Source organism: Tubulanus polymorphus, chromosome 1, assembly GCF_964204645.1.
Source record: "Tubulanus polymorphus chromosome 1, tnTubPoly1.2, whole genome shotgun sequence".
Classification (NCBI taxonomy): domain Eukaryota; kingdom Metazoa; phylum Nemertea; class Palaeonemertea; order Tubulaniformes; family Tubulanidae; genus Tubulanus; species Tubulanus polymorphus.
In genome coordinates, this window is record NC_134025.1 from 23555943 (window position 1) to 23583318 (window position 27376).

The 27376-nt window shown below is 36.7% G+C and overlaps 4 protein-coding genes across 7 annotated transcripts; 2 read left to right on the forward strand and 2 right to left on the reverse strand.

The window, feature by feature from the left end:
- Positions 1-264: 264 nt before the first annotated feature.
- Positions 265-6487, reverse strand: LOC141904595 (uncharacterized). Of its 2 annotated transcripts, none has more exons than XM_074793212.1 (11): positions 6455-6487; positions 4560-4829; positions 4094-4231; positions 3722-3862; positions 3463-3560; positions 3138-3279; positions 2931-2995; positions 2681-2715; positions 2546-2590; positions 2359-2463; positions 265-2054 (listed from the first exon to the last, which is right to left on the reverse strand). In XM_074793212.1, exons 2-11 carry the CDS (start codon positions 4706-4708, stop codon positions 1764-1766), a joined length of 1209 nt encoding a protein of 402 aa, XP_074649313.1. In that variant the 5' UTR covers positions 4709-4829; positions 6455-6487; the 3' UTR covers positions 265-1763. The 2 variants fall into 2 exon arrangements, with proteins under 2 accessions (XP_074649313.1, XP_074649319.1); XM_074793218.1 differs by lacking the exon at positions 6455-6487 and adding an exon at positions 6442-6454.
- Positions 6488-6633: 146 nt separating this feature from the next.
- On the reverse strand, positions 6634-19902 carry LOC141910997 (connector enhancer of kinase suppressor of ras 2-like). 2 transcript variants are annotated; one of them, XM_074801931.1, is made up of 21 exons: positions 19646-19902; positions 18294-18457; positions 17931-18133; positions 17587-17716; positions 17368-17484; positions 17166-17225; positions 16994-17062; positions 16540-16799; positions 14759-14910; positions 13948-14189; positions 13263-13318; positions 12637-12706; positions 12481-12541; positions 12088-12242; positions 11524-11544; positions 10773-10849; positions 10591-10659; positions 10377-10495; positions 9775-9954; positions 8754-8953; positions 6634-8467 (listed from the first exon to the last, which is right to left on the reverse strand). In XM_074801931.1, exons 1-21 carry the CDS (start codon positions 19743-19745, stop codon positions 8336-8338), a joined length of 2637 nt encoding a protein of 878 aa, XP_074658032.1. In that variant the 5' UTR covers positions 19746-19902; the 3' UTR covers positions 6634-8335. The 2 variants fall into 2 exon arrangements, with proteins under 2 accessions (XP_074658032.1, XP_074658041.1); XM_074801940.1 differs by lacking the exon at positions 11524-11544.
- A 1208-nt stretch (positions 19903-21110) lies between these two features.
- Positions 21111-23360, forward strand: LOC141914722 (carbohydrate sulfotransferase 3-like). 2 transcript variants are annotated; one of them, XM_074805999.1, is made up of 4 exons: positions 21111-21219; positions 21693-21981; positions 22113-22623; positions 22789-23360. In XM_074805999.1, exons 1-4 carry the CDS (start codon positions 21171-21173, stop codon positions 23050-23052), a joined length of 1113 nt encoding a protein of 370 aa, XP_074662100.1. In that variant the 5' UTR covers positions 21111-21170; the 3' UTR covers positions 23053-23360. The 2 variants fall into 2 exon arrangements, with proteins under 2 accessions (XP_074662100.1, XP_074662099.1); XM_074805998.1 differs by having other exon boundaries at positions 22113-23360.
- Positions 23361-23848: 488 nt separating this feature from the next.
- On the forward strand, positions 23849-25419 carry LOC141912832 (uncharacterized). The gene is made up of 2 exons (XM_074804283.1): positions 23849-23881; positions 24462-25419. Exon 2 carries the CDS (start codon positions 24463-24465, stop codon positions 25417-25419), a length of 957 nt encoding a protein of 318 aa, XP_074660384.1. The 5' UTR covers positions 23849-23881; position 24462.
- The last annotated feature ends 1957 nt before the right edge of the window (positions 25420-27376 follow it).

Sequence of the window (27376 nt, forward strand, 5' to 3'; positions counted from 1 at the left end):
GGCAGGTTTCTGACAAATCATATTATCTATGCAAGATCCGCCGAATATGAAACTTTGCGTATAGATTTGGGTACGTCGATATCGGATGATGTGCATTGAAATTACGTTATAGACCAAAGAAAAGATGGAAATTGGAGGCGAGAAATATATACATTAAGCACGATTGTGTAGTCTTCATCGCAGTTTGTAGCTCCAAGGAATCCACATGGATACAGTCAGAATAAAGCAAGAAACAAGATAAACAATACATTTCAACAGTAGCACAACGATTTTTATTTCAATTTCGCATTAGATGAAATTTTCAATACGTAACTTTTGCAAACGAGTAAAAATTTACATGAAGATCATCGTCTTAATTCTCCCAGTTGATATATACAGCAAAAGGGGCATCAAAACCAAACTGTTCTGGGTCACGATACGGTCATCGACCCATCAGCAAGAGAAACAAATTACCGGAAATCTTAATTAAACTCAATGATTTTGCATAAGTTTTTATACGTATTACTATGGCACAAAAATCTAATTACTCAAAAATCGTAAATTTGTTGGCCCCATTCTAAAACGCTATCAAGATTCCCAATAGAACTTGACATAATAAAATTCACTACATTTTAGGTGTATTTACATTATAAAACAAAGATTTCTCTATGTACATACGATTTAATATATACGGTATATATCTTACATAATACAGCATTAGCCTAAACTTTAATAAATTAAATAGGTTTTAATTAGTTACATAATTTGTTCCTACAACGAGACCCTCACAACCTCCGAAATCAACCAAAAAGGTCTCCCAAAATCACGATTAAGAACCGAGAAATTTTTTCCACTATCTCGCTTAGCCTAGTACGTGTATTGAAAAGGGTAGATGAACATACAATGAATAGAGGTCAAATTTCCTCGGTACATGAAAGTCGAACATCGAAATACCTGCTAATTCAGTTATAATCTATCGTATTCAAATGCAATTCACTTGAGATTGTAAGAATGCAGCGTAATGACTAGTATCAAAAGTTCATATTTTCGCTAGTATTGCTTCGTAAAATTTCAGGCTAACATCGAAATATCGTTTGGTCCAATATATCTGCGTACTTCACGATAAATGAACGAAACCTGAGAAAGAAAATTTACCGGTCTACCTCTACGCGTGCTCCGAGTTGAGAAATTTTAGCACTGTAGGGTTTATTTCATTACATTTAGTAGTTGAAAAATTGATAAACACGCAATTCCTAGCACATTTACGACAAGACAGCACCGAACACAAAAAAATCACTATCAGAGATTTTCTCATCAAAAAACGATTCAAGACAAAGATTCTTAAGATATGCCTGGTGGTACAATTACGCTGTATGACATCGTATGAATGTATGTACCCTGAAAGCCAGATGAAGCCTCAATATTTAAGATTGCTACGACATACAATATATGCAGATCTACATCAGTGAACGGTACACAGCAAATAGATAATAAGTTATTACCTAAAAGCATATGCGGATTACAGATTTGATTTTCTAAAATACAAGATCTCAATTTTGCGAGAGACATCAAATATTTGATTGTACATGTATCGATAAAAACCAGTTTTTATAAGTTATCTATTTTTTCCCAAACTTCTCAACGGCATATTCAAAATAGCCCAAGAATCTATGAGGACATGTACCCTGATATATTCAGTCATGTACATTCTGCATCCAACTTCGACAATGTTTAGGTTAAAAATATTTTAACGTCATCAGTAAATTTTCGGCGTAAACTCATCTCTAAACATTAACGGCTCCTCTGAGAGATTTGTGAACGGCTGTTATAGTCTGCTGTTCGATACTGCTGTTGATGCTATTTTCGTTCGACGCCGAGCTCGTGGTCGGTGTGATTTCCTCTCGGATCGGCTCGAGTTGCGCCGACGGGCGTCGACGAGGGCTGTTCTGCCACGACGACGTCGGACTGGGCGATAAGTCATTGTCGAGTAGATGAGATTCGCTTCCCGGGTAGTACAACGGTTTGTATGTCTGCTGATAACTCTGGTAAGCCGGACTAAAAACCGAGGTGTAAGTCTGAAATTGAGACGGGAGTTACAGTTGAACTGGGGATAGATGACAGATTGGAAACCAGTGAAATATGATCAAGAAAATTATAAATAAGTAAAATTCTTTAATTTTAAAACGAATGGCAGTGAAAAAAGTCTCATCATATCATAATCTATGAATTTTATTCTGCAACTCAGAAGTTATAGAAAAGGTTATAAGCGAACAGTTCCACCTTGATTGACGAAATATACCGTAGATTTCTCAAGTGCAAATTTGATTTCTTCAAAAATAAATGGTCACAGCATAACTCAAAATAACAGTTCTTACTTACACCTTCCTCACTGAATGCTGGAAGCAGATCGTCTTGATCAGAATTATTCTCAATCGGTTGAAACACGCATAACATCGCCCAGATCGGCAGCAGAAATTTGATCACCTAGAATTTACTCGAAAGTGCTAATCATTCTCGATTGAATTGATAATGTAAGATAATTAAATCAAAATGACTTAAAACGTACCATGAAAATTCCAAATACAGGTGTATAAATTTCTTGCATGTGGAGCTAAAAACAATGATAATACGACAATCAATAAACTAACAATTCTGCATAAATCATTTGAATAGGCTTTTTATGTGATAACTCTCAACTTACAAATATTGCACTGCACCCTCTTTCTTCATCTCCCACTGAAACATATATGAAGATACATTAGGACTTACGATATACACCAGGGCCCGGTTTTACAGACTGGTATTACCTTATTAAACACGGGGGCTAACTCAATTGACAATGAATTGAGTTAGCCCCCGAATTAAAGATAATACCAGTCTATAAAACCGGCCCCAGGTTGTTTAGAAATCGGTTACAAGTGGTTACAACGAAGATGATTTTCGCAACTTACACGCTTTCATGGTTATATCATAAACAAGTCCAGCAAACGCCGACAGTTCAAACACCATGATTACCCTAAAACCAATCAGAAATAACAATTTAGATAATTGTTAATTTAGACTCCATCCATAATCGAAATGAATTCACAGCAATTCCAGCAGCTTTAGAAGAAAGGCTGAATTTTAAGTGTAGGGACAATTCTTTTTGAAAAACCTACCCCCAGAGATCACGTTTTTGGGCCCGTCTCACCGATTCCAGGGTACTAATTTCGTTCAGACGACGTGATATATAAAATCCAGCCACCATGAACAACTGCACCAAGATAAATTCAGCTGTCGACAGTTCTAACCATTGAGGTTCTAAAGAAAGAATGGCAACTCTTGAATACTAGTCAAAGAAATATCAAAAGCATGGTATATCTTTCAATTGTAAATGAAGTAGTATTACATTAAAGGGTTGAAACTTTCCCTAATCGGGAGTTTGGTTAGATATAGTTTTGTTAATTTGAAATGTACAGTTTTAGAGCCACACAGGATACTTACGTAGACATTCCACCCAGGAAGACTGTATCGACATAACACCCATCACAGTTACAATGGTGAAATAGAGAGTTGAAACTACCAATAATGGTAACAAGACCCTGAAAACAAAGCATGAAATCAATTCAAATAGCTTTACACATCATTGATACTTCTCAGTAGATCAGAGGTGCAATACAGTCGGCACATTCTGTATCGGAGATATAAGTATAATGGGGTCATCGAAACCATCAATTCACTCAGGTTTTATATACATACATACCATCTACTGAGCATTTCCTTTCTGAGAACACGTGTAGCCAGATTCCAGTAGAAATGACACACAACCAAGAACTGTATCAATTTCAGATACTGCGTGATGAAATCGAACTCTGAATATCCACCTATCAGCCAATGAACTGAGCTGAAATATTTGAGTAAAGACCAGACATAAAACTCGAAGAAGGCAAGGTTTTCGGTTTAAGTCAACAATAAATGGCCTTTCCGGAAAAAAATGGGAGTTTAGTGATGAAATAAGTATCCCTGAACATTTTTGTCTAAATCCAAACAACTCAAACTTGGAGCTTCAATTTCATTGAAATGTACATTGTATAAATTGATACATGTACATCATATATATATATATTGTACATACCATATAACACATTCAATGACAGCCGTATAGAAGATGATATACTGGTGTAGAGTTGGATGTCGATTCAGATGAAGTTTGATGATCTTTACAAAACACAGCAGTCCGGTAATGATTGCAAAGAAAGCCATGACACCATTCCTGAAATAGCAACAAATCAATACTCAGCTATACCTGAATACAAGCAGTATTGTATTCGATAGGCTTACTCATGACAAACCCCTTCACATCTGAGCTGTTTTAGAACCAACAGATGAATTATAAAAAATTCTACTCAAAATATCTGTAGTTAAAAGCAGTGATCTAATGAAGAATGTAACGGATGAAGAATGATTAAACATTGAAGGGTAAAAACGAAAAGACCAAATCACATCTTTGGAACAAGACAATGCATGAGGCTTTGAAGCCATCGAAATTTGAAGAATTAACTGTATTTTGCACCATAATTGAAGTGCGAAAATTTGATTACCTGGCACACGCAATTGTGTTGAAGTTGCGAAAACAACCTTTCTTCGCAACATCGATTGACTCATTTTCGTGGTTGGAAGAATTTGGATAGTATGCCGGTAAAATATCCAACATGTTCGCGTCTCGAGTAGTTTGCCAATTCTGCCACATTTTTCAGATGGAACTACTAAGCCTACTACGGATTTCGTTCTGACGCTAAACGCAAAGCTACATGACGATAACCGCGATCACTTAACATCGAATTTCTGCTATTCACAACACGAACAAAAACCTGAAATGAGCCAAAATCTGGAGAAGTTAGCGCTTCTATCGCGAAGAATTAATTTTGGCACGCCGAACATATCAATGACAATGGAATTGGCACGCAGACAGTTTGTAAGATAAAGATCGATGTTTATCAAGGACAATAATCTAAAGACCTAAACACCGAGAACGGGTCAATTGATAAGCTCTTTGATTTAAGTACAGTATATATCACAGTTAAAGTCAGAGGTTAAATCATTCCTCAAGGTGAATGAGGTTAAAAATTCTAAATTCTTATGATACAAGATAGTGTAAATAGTGTTAACGATTACACACGAGACAGTGAATGTTCAAATGAACTCCATTCAGAGACTACTATCTCATCAAAATTGAATTCAAATCACGCTACTATCGATTACTAAGAACAGAAACTCGATTGACCTCACTTCAACTACATTTATCAATGCAACTAAAGACTAAAGTGCATAATACCATTCTAAACACGACAAGCCACGTGTTGACATTTTGTCTTTAACTTAAGACTTGGAAGGGATTTTATTCTTCAAGAAAAATTTTCAAAAATTTTGCCCATAGTCAACTTCTCACACTAAGAGGATATTTTCAGTTATGCCCGCCACAAAATAAAGAAATAAATGCTCAAAATAATAGCTTAGCTCCAGAATGCCAGATTAGGTTACTCTAGCCAAGTTGTCAGTGGTGGATCCAGATCCGCAATCGCTCGCTTTTTTCGGCCAACCAAACATTTTTTATCATATGGGTGTTTTTAGTAGCCTTTATATTTGAAATTGAATGAGCTTGAGGATTGTGAAAATATCCAATTGATGTGAACGCTAAACCAAAACAGACCGGGCAGAGCTAGGGGCGCAGCTTTGGCCAGGCCTATAAATTTGCCGAAATTTTTTGTCTGAAAGTAATACTCGAAAACTTTTGCTCATCCTACTCCCATCCCCGTGAAATGTTTTGCAAGATGCCCCAGCAGAGCCTTCGCACTGCATCCATTTAAAACATTGGATAGGCCACTTCGCTTATTGGTCTGGATATGATGATGGGCAAATCACAGGGGCTCGTCACGATAACGGGGGGCCCATAATCAAAGATTTGACCCAGTATCCTAGGTACCACCACATAAAAAAGAATATATTTTTTATAGGTAGTGCCTAAGATACTCGGATACTGGGTCAAATCTTTGATTTTGGACCCCCAAATCGTGACAAGTCCCTGCTGCTGTGTGTGGGGCAACTGACAACTTGCTTCCACCGGCCTTGCAAAGCCACTCTCAATTTCTTCAGCCAGTCCGGTACGTTGATGTTGGTAACAAATGCCAAGTTAAGCCAGGCAATCATTGGACTTGGTTGGGTTTTCACTGACTGACAGTGACATTACTGATTACTGTCAGTGTCAGTACAGTAATACTAAATTTAAGTAAATAAATGTCACTAAAACTGAGCTTCTTCATTCATCTGTTCAAAGATTCATCTCGATTAACCAGTTAACAACGACGTATCAATAAATGTATCCTAACACCTCAGTAGGGCCTAAAATATAGACTAAAGATGGGCATTGACATCGATGATAAATCCATCTAAATGAGAGATTTTCATAATTTTTTCACGACCCACTTTGACAACTCACCACCATATTTACAAATATAGAGAAATTCGCACGATCGCGACTCGGATGATCTTAGTTCTAGCTCCCACCACGACTTGAACATGGCAGCACAAGTCGGCGTCAGAATTTCCATATAAACGATCACAAATCAATAATCAATAACACTGAATTACACATGTAGATACATTCAATTGCTTTTATTTATTTTCAATAATTGAAACAACGAGACGAAGCACCACTTCTCTTATTATCATAAAAACCATACAAAACGTACCCAATCTTATAACATCTAATAGACATTAGGCCTGCATACAAGTATTAAAAAAAGATGGGTATTGAGATAAAGAATGAATAAAATTTCCAGTCCAACAATCTTTTATCCAATAACTTTGCCGAGAAAAACTTGGTGAACATTCTAGGACACACTTCAAAAATAACAAATAATATGCTGACTTGATATGCCTTCAAAAACAATAAAATAAATCGAATGAAAATTGTTGTTAGCCAACATGATCTATATTATTTCGAAATCTAAAAACTGTTCAAATCCAACAATCATAAATATATCACATTTTCATTTTTTTCTAAAATAAAATCCTTACTTGGATGAATTTGGTGTTTTCACTGAAAGTTAGTATACCGAATTATCATTGATATTCAATTAAAAACAGAATAATATTATGATGCAAAAAAACAGCACAGATTAGAATAAAACATATAGCGTTTAATGAAAAATATTCGAAATTAGTCGTAATAAAAGAGTGCCTCTCAAAGGTTTAAAATCAACGTATCACTTTAAAAAGTGAAACCAAATTATAACCTTTTAATACTTTCTCGTGAATCCAAAAAGTATCCATTAAACCACATATGGTTATTTGAAATTGGTGACTACGTAAACGGAACCTCAATTTTGAATACTAATTTGGTTAAGTACCAAGTGAATTTCTAGGTACGCGACAGTTTCCCAGAATTTGAAATACAGTAAAGCAGTATCATATACACATAGAATAAATTTTTAGATTCTATTATTGCAACGAAATGATAAAGGATGCACTGATTTAGTGATGTTCATAGCCATTATCATCCCGCATAACAATTTGATCGCAATCAATATTTTTCATCAAGTCATTTGATCCTGGCTCTCATCATTATCTGTAGAAAAAGGATTCAACGCATATCTACCTATACATCTATGTACTTAGTACCTCTATAATGACCGCAGTATACAAGATATATTCTTTACATGTTACAATAATTTACACGATGAGCACCAAAATTTATCATATATTTACAACATATAATAATATCATCATTGTTAAGACGCAAGCAAGCTTATCAGACAACGAATACCGGTACAGTAGATTCGAGGCTTATCCCATGGAACCTGATGGACCAATACATTGTTCAAGCTTATCATAAGGAAAGCAATAACGGTAGACGGATGTGTCCTCAGTTTGTGGATTGTATAAGAATCCAACAATTCATGCATAAAATTACCTATTCTATTATCTTATAGTTTCTGGATTTTGCCAAAATTTGATTGTCTCTATGATGATGGAATTCAGGCAAAATCCTGAAACTGCAAGATAATAAATAGATATACATCAATTATAGGATTTTCATCTAATTTCAATGAGATGTACTCATTCAATACAATTCTGATTAAGCCAAAATATACAGAACACTGTAGTGAATTTGGCTTTTGAAGCTACTAGGGGCAGCTGTACAGTAATGACTTAAGACGCAATCTCTTGAACATCTTTGTGCTAGCTAAGCTCATTTTAGCAAATCTTACAACTTGCGATGTGTGGGGAACATGAGCCCATTTCTCAATTAAGATTCATACATATACATTATTTCACACAATCTAACTGTAGTGTTAGTCATACAACAAAATACATATCACACATCACTTTCCTTTAAGTTGAGACTCGTGCACAAATGCGGGTACTCATTTTCAAATGTATGTAAGTCCTGCGATGTAATATCCGATGAAAGAAATTCATTCACAGCTTCTAAGTCTCTTTCCTTATCCTACAATTGAAAAATAAATATAATTTTAATTCCAAGTTTGAAAAGGCTGTTAAATTGTTGAATTTATTGCAGACATTAAGAGCAAGTGTACCAAAAAAAGAAATTTAGTGAATATTCTCCCATGTCAACTCGCCCTATCTTTTATATACTCTCGCAAACCGATGGTAGTTGTAACTAGAATTTGAATATATGCTCCACCCTTTAGCCCAATGGAATACAGTACTTTCTCATTTAAAGTACAGTACCAGTAGCTACCGAAATGAATTAATTCAACGCTGTATCGAACCTTTAGTGTTCGTTGTAAACTTTGTAATTTCATCATCTTTTCAACTTCGTCTGATGAACGCGTAGTTTTTGCAAGAACCGTCCGCCTGCGGCTGTTCATGTTTTCACCGTCGATTATCGAAAGATTTTGACGTTTGAATTGATCGGTTAGTCGTTTCAATTCGTCACCTTGCCGTCTCAAACGTACAGGTTCTTCACTACCTATCAATTCATATAATACACACAGCTTAGAAGCTTAGTCGGGATGGGTTTAAAACTGTGGATAACATAAAAATCATGAGGAACGTTTTCTATTCATCTACGGCCTTAAGAACAGGGGTCTAAACTGACCAACCAATCAGTTGTATATACCGATTCAGTTGTATTTACCCTACGTTTTACAGTCAAACCTAGTTAATTTTAGCGGAGAAGTGATTATAACAAAAATTTTCATGTCACAGCGGAAAATTTTGTTATTTCCTTTGATTTTCATTGATATCGCTTTCAAAGAGATAGCAGGTAGAATGGAACAAATTCTGTGTCCCTTGAGCAATTTTCATTGATTACAACAAAATACCAGAGGTTGCAGCATACAGAGGTAGTGCTAAATGAGTCTGGATGTACTATAATAAGTTCTGGGATTGATCTTTGTTCTCGGGTAGGCCATGTCTTCATGCACTCTGTGGGTCAGTGTCAGCGCTGATGGAGGTACATGAGATGGCTTCGCTGTACAGTACAGTACAACATGAAACGTTGTCATGAAAGTACTTACTACAATATTGAGGTTTCAAGAGTGGATCTAAACGCAATTAAATCATAAACAGAGATTACAAGCCCCTGGTGGCCCTTGGTCTTTGATATTGAGGCCTACATAATTTTTAAATTTTCTCCCCTACCCCCACTGTATGAATAATCGGATACAACAAAGTTTTTAAAGGTTGTAACGAGGTTTGACTGTAGCTGCACAGCAGTAGATCTTGAACGTGTATATCCACCTTACCCACAAAACCACAATAACTCACGAGGTTCACTGATCTACGCACCTTCACTATCGGTGACTGTTATTTTGACTTTAGCTGGACTATCACAGTTATGCCTTGAGTGGAAATCTTCTGATATACTCGACGAATCGCTATCAGTTGTATGTCGATGTTGATAGGATAAACTGTCTTTGTCCGTATCACGGTCACTCTCCTCTTCACTTTCGCTATAATATCCAGGCTCTACAATGAAACAAATTCAAACCTATCAACATTTTAATGTCATGCAATGAATATTGTTTAATTGGTAACAAAAAAACTCTACAGACTAAAATCCACATTTTTTGGGTGTAAATTTGATTCAAAGAGATACTGCCTGGTTGAAAATGAAGCACGGCAATCCTCACAATACAAGTGCTGAAGGTTCAAGCCCTCCAAAGGAACAAGGCTTATATCTAGAGGAGCTGAGATGTGTTTTCCAAACATTTTAGACTCATAATCAACTACGGTTTAAGTTCAGTAATTTCTATAGCCTCCGGCTTTATAAAACATCAAGGATTAAGTGCTCTAGCATGGTGGGCTGCCGTGCTGAAGTCCCTCACTGAGAACATTTTATCATAAAATAAATCAATATTAACTTATGAATTATGAACCACAAGACTTACGTAGTTGTGGAACTTTTAGTTTAACTGATGCGCCAGGGTTGTGAAATCCACCGATAGTGCCAGCACTGGTGGACGACGCATCAAAACCAATAGCTGCGAGTCCTAGTTTATTCATCCATCTAAATGAGATAATAAACAGAAAACATCACTTTCCATTGATACGTTCATTGAGAATAAACATTTAACCCGTAATGCATATGAAACAACAACGTACTTGCTTCTGTCTTCTTGACTATCAGATGCAAAGTAGAACGTGGTACCAGAATGGGCCAGTTTAAATGCGCTGAAAACAATGAACATGAGCAAATCTATATTGCAATGCTCGTGAATGTCAACCTATAATGACAATGAAAACATTTCAAGCAAAAAACAGAAAGCTTAAAAAACAACACTCACAACCGCTTTCCTTTGATTTCCGGAGCTGGCGAAACTTGAAATCCGGGAACTGCTATCAGACCTTCAGCTTTTGTATCCTGCAATGATAGCAATAACCTAATGACATACGCAATACCAAAATCATGTACCCATTAGGATAACTGGATATAAGCCTATACATTAAATTGTCTGAAAACTGCAGTCAGGACAGTTTTGCTGAAATTGCAACGTGGTCAATATCAACTAGAATAATTTCCAAATCCTATAATTTCTCGAATAAGATTTATTTCAAATTAAGTACAACAGAGACTTAAAAAAGCAGATCTTTGAAGGAACAACGCAACAGAAGCGAAGTGAAGTAACCAAACATCAGTTCCGCTTGAAATAGAGATTGTTACATGGATGTTCTCTTTTTCTGGATTAAAGCAACCACGCATCCATGCCTTCCTATACAACAGCTGTTATGTGTATAATATAAATATATTAGTAGAATGTCTGTTTTTACTTTTTGCTGTGGCCTGTGGCATTAAAAGTGCTTCGTAGCCTAAGATCATTTCTGATCATTTACTGGGGAATTGAAATGTTGCCAATTCAAAATAGCTAGAAATCAATATTGTGAAGCAAATGCAAGACACTTGGACAATACCATAATACAAGTAGAGAGATGGCATATCTATTAATTATGTCCTTTGATATACAGTATTATTGGTATTGTCTGTTCAGTGATCTGTGATTCGCTGACCGCTCTAACAATAACACAGCATTTACATACCACTCCTAGTTTCATAGCTTTCTGTTACCAACAAAACACAATCACAAACAGAATTTATACATCATTTTGTTTACATTTGTCAATGTTTTAAATGGAGGATTCATCTCATCACGAAACGATACAACAGGTTTCTTACGGGTTTCCCAATTTCATTTTCCATAACTTTTCCATACCCCATTTCCATGCCAACTTAGAACAGGCAATGCAGGCCCATTCAATGTAAATAAATGCCAAATATTAACAATACCATTTCATAAAGTTTCTCATCAAATGTGTAGTTAAGACATTTATGTATATAGCCTAAAATTCAAAGTAGAAGAAAAATTGTGTTTCTTTATCATTTTCTGATTTTCCATACATTTTCCATACGCTATAGAGTAAAAAACAAATTTCCATAAATTTCCAAGGGCCTGGAAAAATAACTACCCTTTCCAAAACTTTCTGAAACCCTTAAGAACCCTGATACAAGCAACACTGCATAAACCAGCACAAACTACTTCGAAGAGGGAATTCAACATTTTCAGTATTAAACGAAAACCTTCACAAAACAAAACATGTACTTACATCTGGATCCTTGTAGTAATAGAGCACAGGTCCCTTCAGTACAAACCATCGTTTACTCCATTTACTACCAGTGAGTTTTAAGTGAGCTATTTTCTTCTTCCACAACCATCCTTGACACATTCCCTGTCCCAAATCTTTACACGAAACACGTCGATCTGTGCGTACAAAAGAATTGAATATTAAGTCAAAATATCTGCTTCGGTTTTAAAGGAAAAGATTGAAATTTTCAAGATCAAAATCAACAAAAAATAACATATTGACAAATAACTGAATAAACCCTGCGGTTAGAGCTGGTCTATAAAACCCACTTTCAGGCTACAAATTCCAAATAACAAATCAAACTGTAACCAATTCAAAAGCATTTTGCCATTTCAAAAGTTGATATCAACTCACCAGTTTTCTTTACTGGTTTTTGTTTACGCATCCTCACGACAGACGGTGAATTGTATGACGGCTAGAACATCGCAAAGAAAAAACATATGATCTAAACCACGAATTGGATATTGAGGCACATGAATTACAAATTATTGAGGAAAAAAACACACTCACATCTACACCAGCCATCGGAATTTTCTGCGGGACTCCACCAACAACATTGATCATATAGCTTCCTTCTTGGCTGTTTACAAAATAGAATACAAGTATGAACTCCTAAAAATACTGTCCTCGAAAAACAATAAGGGACCATTCATTTATTACGTACGCGTGAAATTCCAATTTTTCAACCCCTCCTCCCCAAGCATACCTTAATTTAGAACCACCCCAGCGTATATTTTTACATTTGAAATTAAATTGATAATTCTAAGTATATTCAGCTTCAAACGGATGAGTATTCCATAGATTCACGGTATATTAGATCGGTAGAAACTATCGTAACGTAATTATCAATTTCCGGGGTATCAGCTTCTGAGACTTTCGTCGAATCGCTGTATCGGTAGTTTGTGGTCAAAGAATTTCCTTGTACAATAGACATATTAGCGTACGTATAACGTATGATTTGACCGACTCCCCCGTAAAGATTCGTATGCATCAGATATAACCCCCTCCAACACGCGTACAAAAATAAATGAATGTCCCCTAATTCCAAAGTGCCATTTCATGCAACCAAAGGTTTGTTCAAAAGGTTATTTTTGTCGATCAAATCAACTTGTGATATCGGTACTATTCGGACTTACTCAGACTCGGTTCTTGACTGTCCACTCGTGCTATCATTATCATCAGAAGCATCATCCTGTAAAAACAAAGCATTGTCGGTATCTATCATTCAACGAATTCTAACAACATATACATAATCATTACTTTGCATTGAAATAGCATAACACACACAAGGAAGGTCATCAAATCGGGGAATATATTTTTCCAATTACTGCTGTAGTATTCAATTTCAAACTACATAATATCGATTTGTGTGTTTAAACCTGAAATCTGGTGATAGAAAATCCTATTACTTTCCCAAAAAATACTGCAATATCTCATTACGGTCTGTAATAATAATGAATACATGTCTATGGCCTGGTTGAAATGCTATGCTCAAGTAATATCTTATTTCAGGGGAAAATGCTTTTTACTTCCTCATTTTTTCCGACAATTTCATTTTGTTACAAGCTATTTTTCAGTACACGTGCTGCATTTTAGGCGACCTACAAATATGGAACTATCAAATATTGAATTTTTTGATTGTGATATGGTGATATTATCACTTTCAACCAATGTGCACAATGATTTTAAACTTCAAAACAGGTTATTCTGGATATCTCTGGTATAATGAATACCCGGTATTATTCACTGCTTTTTATATTTAACCTATAAACTACAGTTATATCATGTGACAAAAGTGAAACATTCATAATATTTCCTCACCCGATAATCCTTGCTGGTGCTCGATCTTTTTGTAATTTTCATCAATACTGGATCACTTTTTGCATCGAACAATGCCGGTTGTTGCACGCGAGATATTTTACGCTCTCTGCTATGAGTTTTTGCCTCGTGGCCTTTTTCTTTCTTCTTCTTCATCACGGGCGATAGATCCTTCCTACGCAAAACGGGAGATGGCCGCTGAACTTTAGTTTCACTAGTGATTTGGTAAGAACCGATCATTTCGACTGCAATAAGGTAGAACAACAATTAAAAGATTATCTGATATTCAGCTTACGGGGTTAAGCTGGAAGCCAGACAGGTTTATATCAAAACTGTTTCATGGTTATTGAAAATTTGATTCAAGTATTCTTCTTCTTACGCATCTCCTCTGATGTAATCGGTTACTTATAAATACATGCTTTTAACTACAATGGGCCTAGTTCTAGAATAATCAAGAAATAACACCAGCATGATTTCATGTTTCATTATCTGGTATTCAGATCAAAATATGGCTAAAAAGAATTGATATTTTTTCTCCTTTCCGTCGAGCTTAAGTAAAAGTTTACCCGGCCAGCCGCCTATCTACCCCGTACATTATTACTTTTTTTGATATCACGATCAAGCTAACGATAAACAAACCCGGCAGCTATAAATATGAACCGATTACAACTTTTATCACGGTTTAAAAAACAACCTGGCTGATTCAAAGAAGCTAGGTATCATTTCTTTTTTAGCCCGAACAGAACTATGGTCTTAGTCCTCGCAGTGTACACTTGTGAAGAACTGTTTCGTAAAAAAATCGTAACACACATACCCCCTGGAGTCTTTTCATTGGTTACAACATGGTTCGTACGATCGATTACCGGAGAAGCACCGGTTACCGTTGCGCGCCGTTTTTTCTCATCGCGGTCAAGCTGTGGAGATTCTGAACCACTTCTAAATACTTCGTTATCGGTATCAACATCCCTAAAACGATTCAAATTATTAGAGATGATTTTGTTAGTAGGAGAAACTCAATCATTTCATTACGGAGATTACAATCGATTACATTTACATATGAAACATTTAGGGTTCTTACGGGTTTCCCAATTTCATTTTTCATAGCTTTTCATACCCAGGTTATAAATTTACACATCATCAATCTAGAACAGGCAATGTGGGTCTGTTCATAGTAAATAGGTGCCAATTATCAAGACCACTGACTAAGTGTTTCCATAGTTTTCAAAGGCCTAGAAAAAATTCCCATTTTCCAAGACTTTCAAAAACGTGTAAGAACCCTGAACTCTTGATAGAAATCACAAGGTTCCATTCAAAATGAGTCTTTCGCGATCCTGACAGTCCTTAATACTAGTATCAAGTACACTTATAACAATATTCACAAGTTGGGAAATAATGAATAAGAATTCACTACCAGCATTTTTGGCCCACTCTCCAAGAGCTGACTTACCAATCACTGGAAGATCTATCTAGATAACTTTCCGATCTATACTTTTTTAAACTGCCGATGATTCTACAGAATGTATTTCGCAACATTTTCAACGGTTGGAAACTCCAACATAGTAGTTACATACGGTAATCGTATCGTAAATGCAGCTAATTCTTAATACGACATAACTAGAGGCACGTTTCATCACAAATAATTCAATACGAAATGTATACGGCAAATCGGTAATCCAGGTTTTAGGGTTAATTTTGTCTCGTTAATGCACAGCAGTCGCGGTAGCGCTACAATCATTAACAAGGTCGCAAGAAAGAATGATCAACATGCAGTATATTGATACTGGAAACGAGTGTACACACAAATATGTGACAGACATCGTGATAAGGGTAATAAATAAAACACCGAGTTGAAATGAATCACTACATTGCGCCACATCATCGAGAGATGAGGTATTGAAAATTTTGAAACGGAAGTGAGAATAAAAGGTGGTTATAACAGTGATAGACCGTGCACATACAGGCATTGAATATTGACAATTAGAATCGAGTTCATTGTTAATAAATTCACCTCGCAAATTACTCATTACCAACCTTGACCAACCTATTGGCTAGGTTTCATTATAGAACACCGGGTCCACTAGGTCATAATTTTGTTACGGGGAAAAAAAATCTCATGTGTTTTGTGATATCAAATAATACTTTGATTCAAAATAAAAACAGTACAAGGAAAACCCCATTATTCCTTTCCTATTAGATCTATGGAGAATAAATGCTATTCGGAAATATCCTCAATCAATAGAGCCTTCAGGAACCTCATCTTCCTTAATTGGGGAAATTCATCACATTTAAAAACAAATGAACACACCGACATTCATTCTGACAGAACTCTTCTCTCGGACAACAAAATTTTTACCTGTTTCGGAAAAGTAGACTGCAGCGGTTAATACGATGAGAAGACATTTTATTTCTGTTGATTATGGTAAATTTGTTGAACATACAAATGAAATACCCATCAAGCGATTTACTCATGAAAATAATAAGTACTCGTTCCAGGAAGTATGATCGGTAATCATAAACAAACACGTATTCAGTGAAGAGGCAAAAGCTTGAAAGCTGTATATACACTACGTATCAGAAGAATGATTAAACTCGTACCTTCCGGGTAGTTTGTCTTGAGACGGGGGTATAGCAGCTAGTAGCGGAGAACGAGTCGTCAGTTTATCGGCACCGCTGACACCACCGGATCGACGTTTATGCGCTTTCGGAAACGTCGACTGAAGCGGTTTCGGTTTCTGTTTACGGCGTATCGGTTTTCCGTAAGTGCTCGAATGATACGGACGTTTCTTCAACGTTAAATATATCTCTTTGTGATTCTCCCGCATCAGGCTGACGAGCTTTTTATGCTGCCACGCAATCTACACATTAAAGATAATTGTTTCGGCCGGTAAAAAATCTTCATGTTGCCTCATGCTGCTATAAGATCAATATACTTGTATTCTGGTGTATCGTTAGATGGCAACTTATTGTTTAAATCTACTTACCCGGTAGTTAAATGAATCCTGTTTTATACGATTTTTTACATGCAATCGAAATTAAAAATTCTATTTACCACTGTTTGATAATTCACTTGAACCACTTCATCTCCTTCTTCAACTTTTCCGGATACATGCGCAGGGGACTGGAATCATAAACAAACATTTACCGACGTACCGTATTACTATGACCGAGGAAACCAAAATTAAACCAGTGCATATCACGAATATTAGAGGCAAAACACTTACAGGATTATTCACGGCACTTATAGTGTGAATTCCATCATAGGATGAGTGGATGTGAATACCCTAGAAGATAGCAAAGTTACAAATGATATAAAAGATTATCATAACTGAAAGATAATCATAACTTATGATAATCTTTCAGTTTTGATAACTTAACTTTGAAGACAACCAAATATTCATGATTAATTCATGGATGTAATCTTACGAGTTCCTCAGCCGGCTTCTTTCGAATATTAGCAAACTCCAGAGTTGCTGGTTGTATGACCAACGAATCTTTAGCATTTCGGATGAGATTGTCACAGATTTCAGCTAATTTCATACTCTAGAAAAAATTGACAAAAGAATTTCGTCAATTGATCAGTAAACAATAACACAAAATCTCTTTAAGACGAGAATAGGAAGGTCTATGACATTTGAAACTCACGATGTCCAGTATTTTTTCTAAATTTGTTGGAGAACACGTGTCGCTTTGAGATGCGGCCAGGAGTTCCATACTCAGCTTCATTATGTTGTTATGAAGAATGATATATTCATCAGTCAGTTCAAATGGAAATCTATAATAACAAAACGTCAATTATTGAATAGAAAACACCTGAACGAAAATGAGATACCACGGTACTGGTTAACCGTACATTTGAAGAACACCAACTTAATGATTTGGTGAATTGCTTGATAATCTGATAATTTCAATTTTCAATGCCCCTTCGTGAACAAATAAGAGAAGTGGGCTAATAAGTGCTGATATGATTCTATAAAACACAGGCCTACCTGTTCAACCAGGATAGCATTGTCTTTGTAGCTCGAATCACATAACATACACCGGATAGGATCGAAACACAGTGTCCTGACCTCAAACGAGGACTACCACTGCTGTCTGAATAATAGTCCATCACTTCATTACGCAGTGTATTTGATGTGCAGCTCACCTGCAGGGCCAGAGCCTGCAGATTCTCACGTTCTAAACCAAAATGCTAGAAAAGAAAGGCAATACTCTTTAGTATGACAGTAAATCATATCACAAATCTACTCAAGACCTGCTGGTATTCAGACTTAAAGTTATAATACTTAGCCAACTTATTTGTAAGGCTAGTTAACTCAAAATTTCTAAACATGTTCTATTTCAAAACTTACTAAATTGCACAATAGTTCAAGAGCTTCCAGAATTATTTCCTGATGGCCGAGTTTGTTGATGCCGAGAGCTTCCAGATTATCAGCACCAAAGTATAGAAGCTGTTTTCCATTGACTTCGTGATTTAAGAAGAAATGAACGTATGGTAGAATGACATCATCAAGACCTGAAAATTTTAAATCATTTCATTCATCAAATGCTGGTAGCGCAAAGTCGTTTATTTGACATTTATCCGAGAATGACTCAAAATCTTGCGTAAACTAACCAGGTCATGTGTCGATTTTACTTGAAGTTCAAGTGGATAAAAATTGCCTCAAAAAATATTGGTGAAATAATAGGCCAACCTTTTTCATAAGAAAATTGCCTCATAAACGAAACACAATATCACCAAACAAACGCAAAAGAAAAATAATTGGAGGTGATGGTAATTTAATCAAAATCAGTTTATGGAGGTGAATTTAAAATCATCGCATATTTGGCTTCGGTGTATTAATGTCAGAGGGTGTGATAGTGATTACAGGCTATACAACTGAAGTTCTCAGTGGAACCTCGTTATAACTCAAATATAATGACTCATCGGATATTACAAATATAAAATTGTGTCCCAAATAAGACAATTGAATGACATTCATAATGGATAAAACTATTGGTTATAATGAACAAATCTTCTGGTCGCCTGAAGCTTGTTGTAACGCAGTGGATAGGCCTATTTTAGTGTGTTTATTTCCGCTATTTTACCGTACATCATCGCTGATTGGCTGATTTACAGAGGTGTACAACTTAGAAAATTTGAGGAAAGTGTGGTGGAGAACAAAGTTAGAGAAAAATAGAGTGGATAGAGCGAGACTCGAACCCGGACCAGTATATTACTAGCACAGCGTCATCCCACTAGACCACCGAGCTCACTGAAAACCAACCTAATGTTTTAACTATCTATAGGCCTAGTACCTCACCTTACCCTATCCCTAGGGGTAAAACGGACCCTCTAACCCTAACCCTCTGGGTCCTTTAAACCCTAAACCCATCAGAAACCCTAACCCTAAACCCAATAAAATGATTTTATTGTTACTTCATTTAGTTAATACTATAATATAGAGTAATTATATAAAATAGCGGAAGTAAACACTTTGCTGTATACGGTTAAATATCCATTCGTTGTTGTAACGAGGTTCAGCTGCAGTCTCTCGATGTGAAACGTTATGTCGTTAGGGGAACGGCCCCTATATGTTATGATACATTGCGATGCTCTAGTGTCAGACTCCGTTGACGTCGTGTGGTATTTGCTAAGTCCCAAGGGACAGAGTTTGTAAATCAACAACAAAAAACAGCAAGAGAAGAAGAGCAAGCAACCTACCCCTTAACCATTCAGCCACTTGCTCCGGGCTCCAGGACGGTACATTGACAAATGCCATCGCCGTAGTAGAATTCCCACTCTCAGTGTCATAAACTTTCATTAAAACAACTAGTCTTCAACACCTTTAAGATGCGTCAAGGTGGTCCACGTCTTCGTTTTCATCGATATTCGTTGTGTATTCTTTCATTTCCCGTGATTTCCCGGTGCGGAGATAATAGAGCGCAGCGTTTATCAGCGTGAGCGTCGAAGAACAAAAAAATTGAAAACATTATCACGAAATACCAACAGCATTACTCACTTCCCTATGGGTCAATTCAATTCAATTCATACTTTATTGCTAAATAATTGAAATACAACATATCGGATTAAGACAAAAATGATATAACATAGAACAAACTATGGAGAGACAAAAACTATTTACAATATGACAAAGAAGTGCCATCTTCTCAGTTTCACAATGAACCGGGGTCATGACGAGGTTTTGAAAAAATTTTGAAATCAAATCTAATTTTTTTGTATAAAGCATGCACCCGTATGCATCTATAGTAGTCTAGTGAAAAAATTTTTTAAATATTTTTATCCAAACTCGAGAAAAGCCTGTGGCAACGGCCCTAGCAACGAGATTGGTGCTGTTTCTCTCAATTTTCATACTATCGTTTTTCTGACTATATCCGGATCGTTCCAGAGTAAATAAGAATTACTTTTCCAGAAATATCCGACGTGGACTCCCAATGAATATAAGAAAACAGTTTTGTTTCGACCGTTAAGCTCTCATGACATTTATTGGGCTTTCATCACTCTGCTCCTCTTCAAGTGGCCCCTCTGACGGACCATGATCCTGCGCCATTACACTTTGGACACCAGGAAAACACTGTCATGTCATCGGGATAGTTTCAACTGTTTCGAAATTTGCTCATTTCATACGTTGGAAAAGACTGTCATGTCATCGGGATAGTTTCAACTGTTTCGAAATTTGCTCATTTCATACGTTATGTATGGATGTCAACACGCGCGACTAACAACATAGGACTACGATAACATTTCTTACAGAAGAAAAAACTACGATAGATTTTCTGACTTTTTACACATGAAAAACGACAAAAATGGCGAAAAAGCCTGTAATATCTTAACTCATTATCATAGCTGTTTCCAAATTATCGATAGGAATAGGGCCAGTCCTTGCTGGTCTTGGTTGGATTGGAAGATCATTTATACGAAGAGGAACCGAATTGTACATTAATATTTTTTGCTACCTAAACTGGGCAGAATATTGCAGAGAAAAATATGCCACGAGGACTATAAAAAGCGCAAGGTTTTGTGCATTGTTGCGAATATACGTATAATTTAGCACAATTTACTACCTTAAGTATATATTTTAGCGACGCTTTATTTATGACACTCGATTGAAGCCGGCTGTCAGTCAATATGGGTCAATCATAGTTTTCCTCTCACTGTCCCAGTATACTACTCCTGTCAAGCCAAGCCAGCAAGACGCTTTTTCAAAAATAACGAAAGTTGTCGAAATATGGTTTTCTCGATACGCCTGGCGTTCTTCGGTATTCTTACGACTTTTGGTAAGTGAAATTCATTTTCATAAACTAGAGTTACAGCGATCATGGTGATTATATATTACCTTCACCCGGGAGGTGTTGTTTCGCCACCGCGTCCCGTTTGTGGGGTGAGCAAAATCATCTGTTCGCAAAATAGCTCAAAAAGTCAACGGATTTCTTGACGATTTTCACGAGATTGTTAATAAGTATTTTTCGCGAGGGGGATATAATTAACACGGGGATATTTTTACTTAAAATTCGAAAGTAAATGAAATGGTAACAAATAGGTGTTGTTATTTACGGTGTGAAAATTGCACGTACTTGAATATTGAAGGAAATGCGCTGGTAATTCTTCAATATTGCTGAAATCTAGAGGCAATTGTGTCATTTTTGGCTAGAAATTGATAGAAATAAAATCACTTATCGGCGTTGGTGTTAGTTATGATCTACAGCAATTCAACCTTTTGGATAGATGATTGATTTTTCTATGATTACAGTTATTGTGATGTATATGATCGTGTGGACCCATCAAGGCTACGAATTGAAAGAAGAAAGAAAACTAGTACCACCAGGAAATACAATTAACAGACGTGATCTGAGCGCGCCCGTAAAACTGGTGATTTTGGGATATCTTCGCGGTGGCACAACATTCTTCAGCGAGATATTCAATAGAAATGGAAACGCGTTTTTCTGGTTCGAACCACTAGCGGTCCACTACTTACACAAGTACGGGGTACATGTCGATCCTATACATATATTCAACGGAGTTAGAGATTCTCCAATACGGTAAGTTGTAAAACAGGTAGTTTCGATTCCACCGAGTTGATCTTGACGATGTAATATAGCTTAGATATCAAAACATAAAGACTTGCTATCATATGTTTGGAGAGTTTAATTCTTCAATGTTTCTATTCCAGGATGACCCACGAAGATGAAAATGAAGTCATGGAAACGTTAGATGATTTACTGAATTGTCGATATCCGACTTCTGCTGTACCCGTTGATTATTTAAGTCACCGCTTTATGCTCACAGGCAGCCGATCTGTCTGGAAAACTGGTTATCCCCGATGTGTTAAAAAATCAATGAATATGACTTCCATTCGGAATTGCTATCGTAAACTTCCGCGTTGCTCTGCCCCAAGCTCAAATTGTACGTCGATACTGGCCGCATTGAGAAATAATAAAGGAAACGTATCGAAAGTCGAATCAATTAGCAGATCGAAATGGAAAGTGCAAGCATTTAGAAATTGGTATAAATGCATGAAAAAGGTGTACGAAAGCCAGAACATAAAGGCATGTCTCAAAAGAACCTTTCTCGTCGAAAGGTGTAAGGAAACTGGTATTCGCGTGACCAAACTTATTCGTCTTAGCATGGAAACAATTCAACGTCTGGCGGAAAACCATCCTGATTGGTTGTTTTTATATTACGTACGGGATCCACGTGGCATTCTTAAGTCCCGAGAATCTATTCGAATTTTGTCGAGACAAAATATATTCGAGGAAGCGAAACTTCTCTGCTCTCGTATGAAATCCGATATGCATATTTTCAAAGAAATGACGAAAAAATACCCCGATCGCTTTTTCTTTTTGCAGTACGAAGCATTCGCCAAGGAACCGGTCCGGAAGGCGAAAGGTGTATACAGGCTTCTAGGGCGTACATTACCGGACTCAATCGTAAAGGAAATACGTAAGATGTCGCAAACTGCCCATAACGGCAACAACATGAACACGAATAGAAAAGATCCTTTTCGTGTTGCTAACGCGTGGCAGAAAAATATGACAATTCACGAAGCTAAACAAATCAAACTGTACTGTTCAGATGTGTACGAGGCTTTGGGATATTCAATAAGCATCTAGTCGGTCGTCTAGTTTAATTCACTTCGTCAATCATTTGCAATTTCCGATCGATAAATCTCTCGAAATTACTTGCATAGTTCATTGGATTTTCAGAAATAAATTACGCCTGCTAGAGTATATGACGGATAACGTATGTTAAAACATTGATTTACCGTGCGGATGATTTCGAAAACGATCATATATAAACCGCCTGCGACATCTGTATATCTAATTTTTCAAATCTTCTTTTCGGGCTCGAAAATCATTGTGATAAATTACAGCTGGCTCCTCCCGTGCATATATTTCCCTTGAAACCTTACTATAGGTATATATTCCTTCTGTATCCCGAAGGATCAGGATGATAACGAAGCCTGTTCGTCGTTTTTTATTCGTCGTTTCTTTCGTGGCTGCTGTGTATCTTCGTAAGTTTAAAAAGACGCTATTCACTTTACTTTTACTTCTCTTTATTTCACGGCTAAAGCTTCATAACAAAATGATAATGTTGACTGGATAAGCAGGGCTGGGCCTTTTCTGTAACTTTTATTACAGTCCTGGGCCTATCATTTTCATTGTGGAAGCATCCATTGCGGAACGACACGGCAATCAACACACAAACGCCTATCGGTGATAGACCAGAAATCATATCCAATTCAACTTCAAGGAAATTTCCCCTGAAAGTGATAATACTAGGGTACATGCGCGGAGGAACTACATTTCTCGGGGAAATCTTCAAGAGCAATACAAATGCATTTTACTGGTTTGAACCAATTGCGTTGCACTACCTCTATAGATATGGTCTATGGTTTCAACCAATGGATATATTTCCATCGTCAGACTATCAGAAAATTACGTAAGTTTTACTCACATTTTAAGTCACTTCCTTTTCAAAAGCCGTGGTACAAATAGATTTGTCCATGGCCGCCCTCCCGTCGGTAAACAGAATCTTGTATTCTTGGAAAGCACTTTTGCTTATATTTTGTAATGTTTCGTGGGAAATTCCGAAGATAATTATCTTGAGGTTTGGTACGTAAGTAGACCTATATGCATTTCCCTGGTCTTGGCATCACACCAAATATAATTGGTCTATCGGAAACAGGGCGTCTTTTGGAACAAAAAGGTCATTTGAAGTTTTTTTTACATCATTATTACATTGGAATTGTAGTTTAACGTTTCAAACGGGTTTTTGGATCAGTCGATTTTTACGCTGTGCGCGGCCATCTTAGTTTCATCAGTACTAGTTCTTATGTGGAGAATGGTTTGCTATAAGAAGATACTAACAGGCTTTTTGGGTTTGAAATTACCCAGTGTATTGTCCTCACCTTCGGAGGACGGAGTTAGGTGTTGAAATATATATATCAATTATTTCACTATTTCCAAATACCTAAAATATTGCTCCAATAATCTATCAATAGCTTTTATTGTTTGCGCAGGATGACAGAGGGAGACGAAGAAGCTATAGACGCCGCTTTGGATGCGTTGTTGTCATGTAAACTTGATTCACCTCGCATACACGACGAATATTTATCGCACGCGTTTAACATGTACTTTTCATCCCTGATGCAAACTGGATATTTAGATTGTTTCAGAAGAAAAACGAAACAATCAGATTTTGTGTTATTGAATTGTTACTATAAACTTCCAATCTATACGTGCCTAAACAACGTCACGTACTGTTCACGTATATTAACTGAATTCAGACGCAAGGGTCATAACGCCTCATACAGAAAATCTCTCTTCAAATCTGATGAAGATATAAATAAATTCAGAGATTGGTACAAGTGCATGGGGCCGATATATAAATCAAACGCGATAAAAGAGTGTCTTGCCGAAGTAGATTTAATCGCTAAGTGTGAGAAAAGTAAAATTCGCGCAGCGAAAATAATACGTGGAAACGTGAAGCAAATACATCGTCTGGCAAAGAAACATCCTGATTGGCTGTTTATTTATTACGTACGCGACCCACGTGGTATCATTAAGTCACGTGATGCGAATAAGTTGTTCACGGCAAAAGACGTAATTGAAGAGACTCGAGTTTTATGTTCTCGGATGAAAAGTGACAAGATGAGCTTCGACCAAATGTCCGCTGAATTTCCAAATCGTGTGTTATTTTTGAAATACGAAATGTACGCCCAAAATCCAATGAAAACGGCCGAGGAAACGTTTATGTTTTTGGGCAGTAGATTTCCGAAGCATGTATCCGATACACTGTACATTATGACACATGCAGATCACACAAATAAAATAGGCAATATGGGTACATATAAAATAAATTCCACTAAAGCTATGAATGCTTGGCAAGATAAAGTAACGTTGACTGAGGTGAAGAAAATGAATGAGTTCTGTAGAGATTTGTACGTCGATTTAGGCTATTCCGAATATGGATTGTAAATACAGAGTAAATTCCTCTAATTAGTCATTTTTAATCTCAAATTTTCCTACTTTTACGATTTTTGGCCAAAAATATGGTTGGAGCTGAAAAACAGATATAGTCTTTAGCCCGATACGAGATCGTAAATGAATTCGATATTCACTACTCATAAGCATTGGTACGTATGACATCATAGATATCAAGCAAAGTGTTTTATCCGAACCGAGATCGGACACCTGATCTACTTACATGTGCCAACTAAGCCACACTGCCCGTATGCGTGACCTTTACGTGGAGTAATAGGTGCGACATAATGCTGTATGGTTACAGATGTTTGGAATGTGTTGATAAAATATTCGTGTAAACGGCATTCGCTGCTATGTTATTTTGTAAATTGTGTTGTATTTTTCACTCACCTCGAGTTTGTCAAATAAACTGTCAATTGTAATCTGTTACCAGTTCGGCAGAAGTCGGAAGCCAGTGAATTCCGGTCTATGAATAGATTCTGAAGATGATTAATGGAATTCCACTTTAAAAGCACCTTTTTCTATATATACATTTATGTATTCATAATGGGAGGTTGTAAATACTGGGGTTCCAAATCTTAGTTTTTAAAGCGCCCGGTACCAACCAGATTACAGTGCGCCTTTCTGGCAGTGATCGTTCTTTGGGTAAACATTTACAGTTTCATTACTTGAGTGTCTTTAATATTTGGTAATGAGTTTAGGCCTACGGTAGCTCAAGAAACAATATCTGCAAGTACGTTTTTCTGTGAATAAAATCAGTACAATTTCAGATTAAGTGAAGAAAACACGTCTCTTTGTCATCTCTGGTCGAACCAAATCATTGAGTGGGCACTGGGGATTCTGGTACATACATGAAAAAGTGAGGAATGTAGGTTTAATGGACACTAAGATATTTCGAGATGAATTAAATTCGCGAAACTTTTGACGCGCGGTATAGGTATGCGGTCCCCATCGTCACTGCGCTCAGTTGTTCCGACAGAAAAACTCGAGAATCATCCGAAAAATTCGGCTTTTCATTTCCTTTAGAACGATGTTTTAACTAGATTTATCAAGACTGAAAATTCAATCAAAACTTTTGTTAAAAAAAGGAGCAAACATCATCGCAAAACGATGGGGACCTCTAAGGACTGGGGCGCCTAGAAACTGGTGACTTCTCTAATAAGTTCGGCCATCTATGCTGTTTTCATCGATGCTTGGAGCTGAAAGAGCGATGATATTCGACTAACTCCGCAACTAGGAAACGAAAACTCGGTAATCAGAAAATTTCATTGTGGTTCGAATTAGTCGAAGGTCCGAGTTGGCAATGTTTGAGTTAGGCAACGTTTATGTATTCTTCTCGGAGAAATTACTCCTTTCTTAGTCAATATTGATTTTTTGTTTCAATTTTCATTTGACGAAAGTATACCTGGATGCCAAAACCTCGAAGATCTGATTTGATGAAACAATCTAACATACATTATCCAGTGATTGATAATAAGCTTTTTAATTGTCCCTTAATTGAATCGCCTCTAAAAAAACGAACGCCTCTAAAGAAACGACTTGGCAATATCAAAATCCTTACTCATTTTTGCGATACGAAACACTGACTAAAAACATCTCCGATCACATGAATGTCGAATATCAAAGTTTATATAAAAGCACAATACAAGTAACATCTGTTTCAAAAATACCGAAAAATGGATTCTACCAATCTTTCGCGATTATAAAGGAAACTTATCGTCGCTTTCCAGATGTTGCAATTTTCGCTGATGTTTATCGGCAGAGACTGGGGGACACATTATTTGCAGATAAGAGTGACGTAGATATATATGGTGGCTGATTCGGGTCATAACGTACAATTCCTATGCAAATGAGGGCGGTAGAACACAAGAACGTCAAATCGAAAAAAAAGAAACGTCGAATTAACTGAACGATCCATTTTGGCGCGCCAAAACAAACAATATTCCATTTT

Coding starts and splice junctions, on each gene's coding strand:
- LOC141904595 (XM_074793212.1), bottom strand. CDS start 4,708: ATGTGGCAGAATTGGCAAACTACTCGAGACGCGAACATGTTGGATATT. Junction 3,561..3,721: donor AAGGAAATGCTCAGTAGATG/GTATGTATGTAT, acceptor CTTTGTTTTCAG/GGTCTTGTTACCATTATTGG. Junction 2,464..2,545: donor CTGTATTTGGAATTTTCATG/GTACGTTTTAAG, acceptor AGTAAATTCTAG/GTGATCAAATTTCTGCTGCC.
- LOC141910997 (XM_074801931.1), bottom strand. CDS start 19,745: ATGAAAGTTTATGACACTGAGAGTGGGAATTCTACTACGGCGATGGCA. Junction 16,800..16,993: donor AAGTGAATTATCAAACAGTG/GTAAATAGAATT, acceptor TTTAATGTGTAG/ATTGCGTGGCAGCATAAAAA. Junction 10,850..11,523: donor AAGCTATGAAACTAGGAGTG/GTATGTAAATGC, acceptor CTATCATTGCAG/GATACAAAAGCTGAAGGTCT.
- LOC141914722 (XM_074805998.1), top strand. CDS start 21,171: ATGGTTTTCTCGATACGCCTGGCGTTCTTCGGTATTCTTACGACTTTT. Junction 21,220..21,692: donor CGGTATTCTTACGACTTTTG/GTAAGTGAAATT, acceptor CTATGATTACAG/TTATTGTGATGTATATGATC. Junction 21,982..22,112: donor GTTAGAGATTCTCCAATACG/GTAAGTTGTAAA, acceptor TTTCTATTCCAG/GATGACCCACGAAGATGAAA.
- LOC141912832 (XM_074804283.1), top strand. CDS start 24,463: ATGACAGAGGGAGACGAAGAAGCTATAGACGCCGCTTTGGATGCGTTG.